This window comes from Schistocerca gregaria, chromosome 3 (assembly GCF_023897955.1).
Source record: "Schistocerca gregaria isolate iqSchGreg1 chromosome 3, iqSchGreg1.2, whole genome shotgun sequence".
NCBI lineage: Eukaryota > Metazoa > Arthropoda > Insecta > Orthoptera > Acrididae > Schistocerca > Schistocerca gregaria.
Genome location: NC_064922.1, coordinates 568,748,305 through 568,762,324, shown reverse-complemented (window position 1 = coordinate 568,762,324; position 14,020 = coordinate 568,748,305). Strand labels below are relative to the sequence as shown.

The window sequence follows — 14,020 nt, the reverse complement described above, 5'->3', positions numbered from 1 at the left end:
CGAAACCGAACCTATACTTTCAGCGATCAGTTCTACGTTGGGTGTACACATTGTATGACAATATAACTGTAGCGGAGAACTGGTATGAACGAGGGAAGCCCACACGAGGAATATACTTAGGGCTAAGAGGTTGTGTGTTATTAATTAACGGAATCATGTGTGATATTATAGGGCCAACATTTCATATATCAGCTACAGTGACGGGAGTTGTTCTTTTAAATATAACACAACTGCATCTGTATTGACCAGACAAACCCTTGGTTTTCTAAACAAAACCTCACCTTCCGAAATGATACCTGGGAACCAAGTCTACATAATGGCTCTGAGCACTATGGTACTTAACATTTCAGGTTATCAGTCACCTAGAACTTACAACTACTTAAACCTAACTAACCTAAGGACATCACACACATCCATGCCCGAGGCAGGATTCGAACCTCCGACCGTAGGAGTCACGCGGTTCCAGAATAAAGCGCCTAGAACCGCTCGGCGACCAGCGGTCGGCATCAAGTCTACATTATTCACTGAATCAGAGGCAGTAGCATGTAGCATGTAGAACAGGAATGGAATGATAGATGATAGCTATAGCGTTCTGTGTCACTATTCCTACAACCATTGTGAGTCTGATTTTGCTTTGCATAGCTTTTATTTATTTGACACAGCGACCTGTTCTACAGCCCGATACGTTAGTGCTACAAGTTCGATTGAACTGGATTCCCCTTGCATGACATAGAATTTTTGTAAATCATGAACTCGTTACACTTGATGAGTAGAAGCATAAAAAGCCGTCTAGGGACAAAGATGTGGCACTGTCGTGACATACAACAGTTGGATTGATTAACTATCTACTTTCCTAATGTATTAAGGGTTGCGTCACTTAGTGCCTAAATTCTGTAAGCCATAAGGAAGGTGAATAAGTCACAGTCTTACGGACCTTTTTCTCAGCGTAGACCCTAAATTACAGAGTGCAATTCTTCATTTTACAGGTCTGTTCTCACGAGCCATCATTCAGAGTGGGAACTTCATCACCGTACGTCCGCGCACAATTGAAGAAGCTCGCACTCATACTATTAGACTAGGGGCCGCACTCGGCTACGCAGCGAATGATTCGCAACAGCTGCTCGACTTCCTACAGTCTGTGAACTCTACGGATCTTCTGGTAGACGATTCACTCATCCAGACAGATGAGGTATGTAGAATCGCCGCTTCCTCTGTTTAATGGTATTGATTTTGGAATAAAATTACCGGTTTTGACTGTGCAATAGCCACCTTCAGAATCTGGAACGGAAGTAAAATAAAATACATTACTAGTTATTACAGTAAGAGATTATAGTTAAAACACGATATCGCTTTCATTCTGCTGCACAGTAACAAGTCATAACATGTAAAAATAGCAGGATTCAAATCTGCCATGCGTGCTTTAGCCAATTATATATGGGAAGCAAAGCTATCTAAGAGTTTCTTGATTCATTTGAACAAATAACCGTACGAAGTAATTAAAATGAATTACATTTAAGGCACAGTTATTAATAATATTCTAATTGTGTGAAAAGAAATATTTTAAAAAAATGGTTAACCAAATGAAAACTGTATTCGTCTTCTGACAGACTGAAGCTGATCACAATTTAATGAAGTGTTCAAAGAACATAAATTGAGCACAGAAATCATTCTAAAATTGAATAAATTGTGGTGGCTATAAAATTAGTCTTATAAAGACGGAAGACGAATATACTTCGGTATTACGTATAGCGTCTTGTTTCTCATATTTTATTTTATGTTTTGGTTAGAACAGCAAGTAATTAAAATGAAAACTAAATTGGAACGGACATACATTAAATAAATGAAGTCTTTTATAAGAGTGTTTCAGTAAAATAAGTAACAAATAGCATAATATTTTAGTGAAAAGTGAGTGAAGGGCAGCATTCGTTGCTAGATGGTGTAGGGCGCTTAACGGTAACACTTCCCACTAGAAACTCAAATGTGACGAAATGCTTTCTTCAAAGACTTCTAATTAAAAGTTTTGCTTGAAGGTGCTGAGCTCGTGAAGAACACAACCATGATTCTCTCACTTAATAGAGAATTTCAAATTCCTCCAAAGTGTTAAGTTATCTTCTTATGGGAACGTTGTGTAAAGACTTCTTTTATTTTGTGTTTTTGATTTTTAAATAGTCAAAATCAGCTGTATTATTGAATGTATGTGTATGTTCTTTAAATCTTGTCTGAAAGACCCTTCTCGCCTGTCCAGTATAAAAGGAATTACAATCGTCACATGCAATTTTGTAGACACCTCCCCTTGAAAATTTACAGTGATGCGGGTCAGTTTTATAGTGAAGACGCATTTGCAGAGTATTATTAGTTTGTAGGTAGAATTGGACGATCGATTTGCGAAAATTATTATCTGTTGTTTGAGATGCTTTGCCCACATATTTTACCATGACGTATTTTGTTTTCGTGCTTTCGGTGTTCAGAGGTTTGTGTCAATATGTTGTTCGCTTTTTGGTCTTGTCATAAATTTTCATTGCGTCTGTATTTTAATACTTAATGTTGTGGTTGTGGTCTTCAGTCCTGAGACTGGTTTGATGCAGCTCTCCATGCTACTCTATCCTGTGCAAGCTTCTTCATCTCCCAGTACCTACTGCAACCTACATCCTTCTGAATCTGTTTCATGTATTCATCTCTTGGTCTCGCTCTACGATTTTTACCCTCCACGCTGCCCTCCAATACTAAACTGGTGATCCCTTGATGCCTCAGAACATGTCCTACCAATCGATCCTCCAATACTAAACTGGTGATCCCTTGATGCCTCAGAACATGTCCCACCAATCGATCCCTTCTTCTGGTCAAGTTGTGACACAAACTTCTCTTCTCCCCAATCCTATTCAATACTTCCTCATTAGTTATGTGATCTACCCATCTAATCTTCAGCATTATTCTGTAGCACCACATTTCGAAAGCTTCTATTCTCTTCTTGTCAAAACTATTTATCGTCCATGTTTCACTTCGATACATGGCTACACCCCATACAAATACTTTCAGAAATGACTTCCAGTCTACATTTTATATCCTCTCTACTTCGACCATCATCAGTTATTTTGCTTCCCAAACAGCAAAACTCCTTTACTACTTTAAGTGTCTCATTTTCTAATCTAATTCCCTCAGTATCACAAGACTTAATCCGACTACATGCCATTATCCTCGTTTTGCTTTTGTTGATTTTCATCTTATATCCTCCTTTCAAGACACTGTCCATTCCGTTCAACTGCTCTTCTAAGTCCTTTGCTGTCTCTGACAGAATTGCAATGTCATCGGCAAATCTTAAAGTTTTTATTACTTTTCCATGGATTTTAATACCTACTCCGAATTTTTCTTTTGTTTCCTTTACTGTTTGCTCAATATGCAGATTGAATAACATCAGGGAGAGGCTACAACCCTGTCTCACTCCCTTCCCAACCACGGCTCCCCTTTCATGACCATCGGCTCTTATAACTGCCATCTGGTTTCTGTACAAATTTTAAATAGCCTTTCGCTCCCGGTATTTTACCCCTGCCACCATTAGAATTTGAAAGACAGTATTCCAGTCAATATTGTCAAAAGGTTTCTATAAGTCTACAAATGCTATAAACGTAGGTTTGCCTTTCCTTATTCTTCCTTCTAAGATAAGTCGTAAGGTCAGTATTTCCTCACGCGTTCCAGTATTTCTACGGAATCCAAACTGATCTTCCCTGAGGTAGGCTTCTACTAGTTTTTCCATTCGTCTGTAAAGAATTCGTGTTAGTATTTCGCAGCTGTGGCTTATTAAACTGATTGTTTGGTAATTTTCACATCTATCAACGAATGCTTTCTTTGGGATTGGAATTATTACATTCTTCTTGAAGTCTGAGGGTATTTTGCCTGTTTCATACATCTTGCTCACCAGATGGTAGAGTTTTGTCAGGAATGGCTCTCCCATGGCCGTCAGTACTTCCAATGTAATGATGTCTACTCCGGGGGCCTTGTTTCGATTCAGGTCTTTCATCGCTCTGTCAAACTCTTCACGCAGTATCGTATCTCTCATCTCATCTTCATCTACACCCTCTTCCATTTCCAGAACATTGTCCTCAAGAACATCGCCCTTGTATAGACTCTCTATATACTCCTTCCACCTTTCTGGTCTCCCTTCTTTGCTTAGAACTGGGTTTGCATCTGAGCTCTTGATGTTCATACAAGTGGTTCTCTTTTCTCCAAAGGTCCCTTTAATTTTCCTGTAGGCAGTATCTATCTTACCCCTACTGAGATAAGCCTCTACATCCTTACATTTGTCCTCTAGCCATCCCTGCTTAGCCACTTTGCACTTCCTGTCGATCTCATTTTTGAAATGTTTGTATTCCCTTTTCCCTGCTTCATTTACTGCATTTTTATATTTTCCCCTTTCATCAATTAAATTCAATATTTCTTCTGTTACCCAAGGATTTCTAGCAGCCCTCGTCGTTTTACCTACTTGATCCTCTGCTGCCTTTACTACTTCATCCCTCAAAGCTACCCATTCTCCTTCTACTGTATTTCTTTCCCTCATTTCTGTCAATTGTTCCCTTATGCTCTCGCTCAAACTCTGTACAACCTCTGGTCCTTTCAGTTTATCCAGGTCCCATCTCCTTAAATTCCCACCTTTTCGCAGTTTCTTCAGTTTTAATCTACAGGTCATAACCAATAGATTGTGGTCAGAGTCTACATCAGCCCCTGGAAATGTCTTACAACTTAAAACCTGGTTCCTAAATCTCTGTCTTACAATTATATAATCTATCTAATACCGTTTAGTATCTCCTGGGTTCTTCCATGTATACAACCTTCTTTCACGATTCTTAAACCAAGTGTTAGCTATGATTAAGTTGTGCTCTGTGAAAAATTCTACCAGGCGCCTTCCTCTTTCATTTCTTAGCCGCAATCCATATTCACCTACTACGTTTCCTTCTCTCCCTTTTCGTACTACCGAATTCCAGTCACCCATGACTATTAAATTTTCGTCACCCTTCACTATCTGAATAATTTCTTTTATTTCATCACACATTTCTTCAATTTCTTCGTCATCTGCAGAGCTAGTCGGCATATAAACTTGTACTATTGTAGTAGGTGTGGGGTTCATATCTATCGTGGCCACAATAATGCGTTCACTATGCTGTTTGTAGTAGCTTACCCGCATTCCTATTTCCCCTATTCATGATTAAACATACTCCTGCATTACCCCTATTTGATTTTGTGTTTATAACCCTGTAGTCACCTGACCAGAAGTCTAGTTCCTCCTGCCACCGAACTTCACTAATTCCCTCTACATCTAACTTTAACGCATCCATTTCCCTTTTTAAATTTTCTAACTTACCTGCCCGATTAAGGGATCTGACATTCCACGTTCCGGTCCGTAGAACGCCAGTTTTCTTTCTCCTGATAACGACATCCTCTTGAGAAGTCCCCGCCCGGAGATCCGAATGGGGGACTATTTTACCTCCGGAATATTTTACCCAAGAGGACGCCATCATCATTTAATCATACAGTAAAGCTGCATGTCTTCGGGAAAAATTACGGCTGTAGTTTCCCCTTGCTTTCAGCCGTTCGCAGTACCAGCACAGCAAGGCCGTTTTGGTTATTGTTACAAGGCCAGATCAGCAATCATTCGGACTGTTGCCCTTGCAACTACTGAAAAGGCTGCTGCCCCTCTTCAGGAACCAGACGTTTGTCTGGCCTCTCAACAGATACCCCTCCGTTGTGGTTGCACCTACGGTACGGCTATCTGTATCGCTGAGGCACGCAAGCCTCCCCACCAACGGCACGGTCCATGGTTCATGGGGGAGGTAATACTAATTAGCATACATTATTTGCTTACGGATGTTGAATTCTTCACTTGTTTCTTCTCGTGACAAAGGGAGCCGTCTCATTGATGGCTCATCGAATAAAAGAATGCCTTTTGTTTCGTTGGGAATGGCCATGAATGTGGCTGTGGGATCCACTTCTTTTCTTTACTTTACGTCCATTCCTGTCTCATTTTCATTTTTATTACTTATTGCTCTAATGGAATTATAAACCGGAATATTAGAAATAGGACAATATTCATGTTCTGGAATTTTATAAAATCTTCTTCCTTAGAAAGAATAATTTTAGAGCCATTGCAATGTAGCCCATTTCAGAATGATTCCTGTAATCAATTTTTATTGATCGAATGCTTTGTTAAATTCTGACCAGCTCTAAATTGCCAGTAGACGAAAATATTTTTAATGTAATTACCATTTTTTAAACTCTTGTTTTTTATACAGTGTGAATGTTTTAAGGATTTTTTTTAAATGAACTTTCTTTGAATTACTCTGTATAAATATCTGGATGTTATGCGTGCATCAAAGAGATCTAGAACAACTTTGCATGCAATATGTAACTGGTTAAAGCAGATGTGCCAGTTTTCACTCTTCTCATTATCTGCTGCAGTGCAGCAGAATGAGAGGTATGTAGTACTTTTATTATAACTGCTGCGGTTCGTTTTAAATCTCTTAATGTGGTTACTAATAATAATAATGAGCGTATGGCATTGGGAGCTAGGAGACCCCTCGCTCCATAAGTTCTTAAACACCACTACGGCGACTTGCGAGTGAATGAGGATGAAATGATGATGAAGACAAACAACACCCAGTCATCTGGAGGCCGAGAAAATCCTTGACCCCGCCGGGAATCGAAACCGGGACTGCGTGCGCAGGAAGCGAGAACGCTACCGCAAGACCACGAGCCGCTGACGTTGCTAATAATACGTTTCCTTTTACACTGATGAGCCATAACATTATGATCATTTGTCAAATAGCGTGTTGTTCCACTTTTAAAACACAGTACAACAGAGATTCTGTTTGGCATGGGTTCTACAAGTCCTTGACAAGTTCTCGAAAATTAAAGGATGGTGCTTTACGGGCATGCAACTGGAGCCAGATATGTTTTCCAGTGGGTAAAGATCAAGCGTATTTGCTGGCCAAGACATCTGTGTGATTTCAGTGAAGTTCCCTCTGACTTTGCAATCCAGACAGTGATCCTGCTGGAAGATGTTACTGAAGGGGGAGACTTCAAGCTTGAGGCGATGCAACTGGTCCACAATAATGTTCAAGTAGTTCACTGCTATCATCATGCTCTAGATTACCGCCACAGGTCCCAAGGAAGCCCAACTCAGTGTACCCCTTACCATAATTCTGCCCTCACCGGAATGCACGTTTGGGATGGTGCATGTAAAGTGCAGCCATTCGCGTAGATGACGGTGTCTAAGGACCCAACCATCGAGCTCCTGTAACAATAAATGCGATTCATTCGACAGGCGAAACGTTTCCATGTATCTATGACGGAAACCCAGTGGTGCTGTTCTCACTGCAAGCATACATAACTCACGACGTCGTTGGGTCAAACACAGGATCACATGGAGGCCATGTGGTGTGGAACTGCATGTGGTCCGAAACACTAATGCATGCATTAGTATTATTCCCCATGGTCATATCTGCCACAGGTCACTGCCGATCCTGGATTACACAGTGGGGGGATCATCCGATCTCAACATTTTATGATGAATCGTGGTCGTCCAATGCTATATGGCCTACTCGTTATTTTACCATCCTTCCACCACTTTCTGTACGTGCTCACGACAGAAGTATGCCAATAGGCGACTAGAAACACAGTTTCAGAGATTCTCGTTTCCAGCTGCTGCGTCTCAAGAATGTTCCCCTTGTCAGAACGCTTATATCCGTAAATATCCTCATAAGGGCTGCTCATCTGTCTCTCTTCCGCTTAAATTCTTTGCTTACTGCGTCACGTGTCAGCAATACCATCAGGAGGCATTCAACCTCGAGGTGGGCAGTCGTGACAATGTTTTGGCTCATCAGATTCTGAAGATGGCTTCTGCAAGCAGAAGCAGGTAATTCCATCAAAAAAATTCTCGATCAAGACAGTTAAATACAAATTATTCGTTATAATTTGTCCATCTTTTCAGAATGAGCCGAGAATGTTAATTGGCGGGGTGAGAATGGTTGGATGGGCCTATAATGTGGAGGAAAGTGGAAGTGTCTAGTTAGTTCTAGTAGTAGTGGTGGTTTTATTCATGTATAGATAAATCTTTAAATAATACTAGACAAGTCATACTATTACAAGCAGAGAAGAATGAAAATAACGTAATTCATATCTACTGTCATTTATATATTTACTGGTCTAGTTTGATAAGGAAGGGACAGATAGTCTGCCGTCGCCTTATAGAAGGAACTATGCCAGCATTTGACTCACATAATATTGGGAAACCACGAGAAAAGTTTAAGAAGAATAAAAATAATGGAAAGTTTCTTCCGGAGAAATGCCACCCAAATTGGAAGTGCTGCGTCAGTGGTGCAACGATACTGGTGACAGGCGTCACGTAAACATTATCACACCCAAAGACGAGGTTCTAGACGTCCACACAGGACAGACGCCTGTCAGAATCGACCTATTGTAAGATCGCCAGCGGCAGATCATTCAGCTACCACAGTACAGATAAGAGAACGTGTGATCCCAGGCATGTCAACAGGAATTGCTGGTTATTAGCAGTGGGACTACAGCCACGCACATCTGTTGTCCGTCTTCCACTCATGACACAGCATCGACGTGCACGGCTTGATTGGTGCCCTCAGAGGATCACTTGGAAGATGAAACGGTGCGTCGAAGTCCTCAGCGATTAAAGAATATTCAACCTGCACGCATGAGATGTTCGTTTGCGCATATAGCGTAGACCAGGCGATCGGTGTTTTGTAGTCACAGTGGACCCATCACATGCCTTATGGTCTGGGGAGCGATAAGCTGCATCTCTCGTTCACCTTTGGTGTTTCTGGGAGGGACGCTAATTAGCTGTCGATACGTGCAGAAGGTTGTTATATACGTGACTTTGCCGTTCTTGCAGCAGGATAGCGATGTATTGTTCAAAAAGAATAATTGTCGCCCACACACTACCCGTGAAACTCAGCGTGAACTGCACAGACATTGTCGCGTCCCAAGCGTGGGTTTTGCGAGGGATTGAGCGACACGGTTCGTAAACGGGAATTAGCCGGTTGACCTAATTGAGAGGGAGACTTTTGATCTGGCTAAGATGTTAAATTCCCTGGTGTGAAGGTACAAGGCTAGGATGTTGGTAGAAGTAAACTCGTATGGACGTTATAAAAGTTCTAATTTATTCATAAAGAATACAGATCACCCTAACTGCGTAGTGATTGTACCTACAGAATAGCCAAGCCCATTACAGAGACGGTGACTGACTTCCACCGTTCTGGCTGCCTAATAGAACTTTCCAGCACTTTGCTGCCCACACTAGCACCCTACGTCAGAGTCCCGCGGTCGCTGCCTAAACGCTCATCGGCGACTACCTCCAACTGTCTGCCTGCAGCCCGCCCTCAGCCCAAGTCGGCTGCTACTCACGCTGACTACCGTCGCTGCCTAACCCCGAGAGAGAGAGAGCTCTCCGGAGCGGCGTGCCTCCGAGTTTTGTTAGCTCTTCCCCTTCGACCCCGCCAGCGCTTGGCATGACGTAGCGTCGAGTGCAACTTTTCCTTATTAGGGATTGTTTTAGTATTAACTTCAGTACTTTTCTTCAGAAGCTGGGTGGAGGGGTAGAGGGGCCTCTCCCTATATGGTCACGCACTGCGTCCTGAGCCCTTCATTGGCTCCTCATGACGTAGTGCGGTCCCCACCTAGGGCCCTCTTTCTTTCTCTCTCCGCTCCCAGACTTCTCCCTCTAGCCAAGAGTGTTGATACTGCAAGTTATTGCTTATTAAAGGACCTGCCCAGAGCGCCCTGTTTAATAGCTGAGTCTGCTTCCTTGCTTATCACGCGCAGCTGCCTGGCCGCTTGGACCGCCGCCTCGGCTATCTGGCTGCGTCGTTATCTTTTGTGACCCCTCTGACACGCCTGGCGTCCCCTGTTAACTCTATCTCCCCGTATGATTTCTGGTGTATCGTCTGAGAACAACTGCATTTAGACTTGGCTTTTCTGCGGTTACAACACCTCCCCCGCCAGGGAAATTGGCGTTACTCCTCAGAGTAGCGTCAATTGTGACTCTTTTATTTTTTTTCCATTACATGCTTTACAGATTTGTTTATTACATTAGCATCTGATATGTTATATTTTTCATTTTCATTTAGTAAAGTCAAATTCATTAAACACACAATAATATAATTACATTATACATGCCTAACATTCAGTTATGTCAAAAGCATTTGCATTAAAATCAAAAGACACTTTCATTGATACATACATTCACATTTCAATTAGAATTACATTTCAAATACAGTTACATTTCCATAACATATTTCAAATACAGTTACATTTCAATTACACATTTCAAATACAGTTATTTAACGTCTGTTTCTGAAAGCGACCGTATCACCTTGGTCTTTTCCACATCTTTCATAAATTACTATCTCTTCAGTTTCTTTATTACTGTGTCTTCTAGCTGAACTAGTCTCTGGGTATTGGTTCACTATGGTATTTCTTATACATACTTTTCCACAACAATCACTGTCTTCAAAATATTTCCATATACTTTTAAAACAGTCTTTACAACATTTACAGTTTTTACAACAGCATGTTATTATGATTAGAATAACTATTGATATGGCTACATACGTAGTTATGGAGTAATGTGTGAAGTACCTGGAGTACTTCATTTCCTCCTCTTGTCTCTCTACCATCTTCTGGACATCATCCAGTCTTTTTCCTGCGACTTTCAAGTCGTCTAACTGTGTTATCACCTGGTCCAATGGCAAATCTAATGCTAACGTTGAGACATTCCTTTTTTCCTTGTTTACCACGCAACAATCGATTCTAGATTGATCTGCGGAACTATGTCTTTCTTCGTCACATTACTCTGAATCACTCTATCTGTTTGTATGAACACTCTATTGCCATACCCCTCACATTTACTGTAAAAACTAATTTTTCCTACCCCTTTTATTACTAGGTCCTTTGGTGGTTCCCTTCCACACAATACTGTTAAGCCTTCTTCCTTCGGTGCTACATATAGCCATTCGTTACTGTTTAGATGAGTCCAAAGGCTCTGATTCAGTGCGACTATTTTTCGCACACAATCTTCCGGAATTTCTCTTACCGGTTGCAACAATTTGGCTTCGCACTCTTCGTGGTCGAATGTTGACAGCAAGGCGAATGCTTGTTTGCACAGTCTCCTATTTTTACTTAGCTCCTTGCATTTTAGTTCCTCCGCAGAAAGTTTCGCGTACTGCCTTTTGGATTCATCTATTAGTAAGAATTCTTTCTCTGGCTGTATGTACACATATTTACCTTTCATGTTTGGAATTTCTTTTGGTAGTGGGAGTACTCTATACAAATTGAAATTGTTATTATTTATTAATGGAATATTAATTACATATCCTAGTATGCTACCCGAGATGAAAACATCTAAATCAATTATTCTTAACAATAGATAACCTGAGGACTCCGTAAGAGGAACAGGAAACTTTACATCTTTTAGTTCTTCCCGTATTAAACTTAGGTATTTTACAATTTGGACTGGATTAATTATATGATGCTGTAGTATTCCCTTCTGAGCATTTACAATGGCATTTATCATTTGTTCGTATTCCTCTTCGATCTGACCAGACACTGCCGATAGTTGTAATACTTGCTCTGTTACTGTGGCGAAGGACGCTACACGTTTAAACCCTATATCGGTTTCCTTCACGTATTCCTTCATGAATCGTTCTAGTCTTTGCATACCTGTCTTCAGAACGTGCTCATTTGACTCTAGTGTATATACCGTCCTGTTTACTCCCGCCAATGTGGCTCTTACCACTGCCACCTGTTCCTTTGTTAGCCTCAACAACCCTTCTGAGTTTTTCTCCATAGCGTCTATTCTTTCCTTATAGTATGCTGCATCTGCTTCGTCCAACGTCCCGAACAGTATTTTACTTACCTGCCCGACGAAGTTGAATACTCCTCTCTTCCTTCTGGTCTCGTGTTTCGTTAGCTGCTGTACTAAAAGTTGCAATCCTGTGATTTTTTCCACATGATGGGTTACTTGTTGGTCTAGTACCCTGCATTCTATTAATCCTATATTTAATTGTGTTAGTGTTTCTCGGCACCTTTGTACCGCTGCCCTACCATACCTCTCTGCATTCTGAAACCTTTCTGTTATTATATCTAGATTTACGTATGTGACTATTCTCCATGTGGTACTGTGTATTTCTACCTGTCCTCTATTATCGTAATATAGTCCTGATGAACTCGGAAATGGCGTCACTTGGTACTCATTTGTTGCATGCTCTGATGCAGTGATGTAGTATGCTGTTATCACTATGACGAATTTCACGACCTGCCACTTGAGTGCCATACCTGAAATTGAAAAGAATTGTTTCAGCCTGTTGGCATGTACTTTTGTTTCCTTATTTCTTTTAACTTTTATTACTACGTTAGGACCTTCCACTTTTACTACTTCAAATGGACCTCTCCATTGTGAATCTAATTTCCGAGATCTACCCCGTCTCACCGATTCATCGTGCAGTAATACTTTATCTCCTACCTTGAAGTTTTTTGGATTTTGTTTCATGTCATACTGTTCCTTACTGATTTTCTTACTTCTTATAATCGAGTCTCTGGCCACTCTGTGGGCTTCCTGCATTCTCGCTTTTAGTTTATTTACATACATTTCATAATTGTAACTTACCTGCTGTGTTTCTTGCTGCAGTACTCCTGGTATGTTAACCTTTCTTCCGTATAGTAATTCAAATGGTGTGTATCCTGTGCTGCTGTGTGGTGTAGTGTTGAACACAAAAATTGCATACGGTACCCATTTGTCCCAAGAACTTTGATCTCCTGTTACAAAGTGTCTGAGATACTCTACAATAGTTCTATGACTTCTTTCTAGTGCACCATTTGATTCAGGGTGGTACGCTGTAGTATTTATACGCTTTACCTTCAACAATTTACATACACTTTTAAATACATCACTCAGAAAGTTAGACCCTTGATCTGTTAATAATACTGATGGAATTCCATACCTTAATACTACGTTTTCCACAAATGCCTCAGCTACTGTTTCGGCATCTTGTTTGTCAATTGGGATTGCTAAGGTAAATTTACTCAGATCGTCTTGGAATGTTAACATGTACCTTTTTCCTGTATTAGATACATCTAGTGGACCCACTATATCCATCGCACACTTTCCGAATACTGTTTCTGCTGTGTCTGTAATTTCTAAGGGCATCCTAGTTTTCATTTGCGTGATTTTATTCTTTTGACACGATGGGCATTTCCTAATGTAATTTTCAATGTCACGCTTCATTCCGCGCCACTGCTTGTATGCTTTAATTCTTTCGAGTGTCCTGTGCATTCCTTGGTGACCTCCCAAGGGATTGTCATGCATTTCCTTTAGTATATTTTCTTTTTCTTCGGGACTAATTTCCTCACCACTATCCGTTTCCTGTTCTATTTCACTCGACACTTGTGCTTGCCGCACGTTTACGGAACTTTCTTCCCCATTTGCTTTTGCTGCCGAGATCTCTGTCTCCACCTTCTGCTTCGCATCTATCTCTTCCTTCCCTTCATGCCTTATTCTACTCAGCGCATCCGCATTACTATTTAACTTTCCTGGCTTGTATATTACTTCATAATCATACTCCTCGAGTTTCAGTCTCCACTTCAGGAGTCTGGAACTCGGATCTTTGACACTAAATATCCACGTTAGTGGCTTATGGTCTGTCATTACAGTGAACTTTCTGCCATATACATATGGTCTGAACTGTTTTACTGCGTAAACTATAGCCAACAACTCTTTTTCCGTTGTGCTATAATTTAGTTCGGCTTTGTTCAATGCTCTGGATGCATATGCGATGGGCAAGTCTTCGCCAATCTTCTTACCTTGCGATAACACTGCACCCAAGGCTGCGTTACTCGCATCCGTTGTAATGATGAACGGTTTCGTAAAGTCAGGGTACTGAAGTAACGGAGGGTTTATTAATTTCTCATTTAGTTCTTCGAACGCATTGTTCTGACGTTCGCTCCA

General features: G+C 41.0%; 1 protein-coding gene across 1 annotated transcript in view; it reads left to right on the top strand.

Moving 5' to 3' along the window:
- Nucleotides 1-14,020, top strand: part of LOC126356219 (cholinesterase-like) — a 108,014-nt gene that overhangs the window by 42,041 nt on the left and 51,953 nt on the right. The window contains exon 5 of the mRNA XM_050007031.1: nt 987-1,189. Within this exon, the coding sequence (XP_049862988.1) occupies nt 987-1,189 (203 nt within the window). The remainder of the gene's footprint in view (nt 1-986; nt 1,190-14,020) is intronic.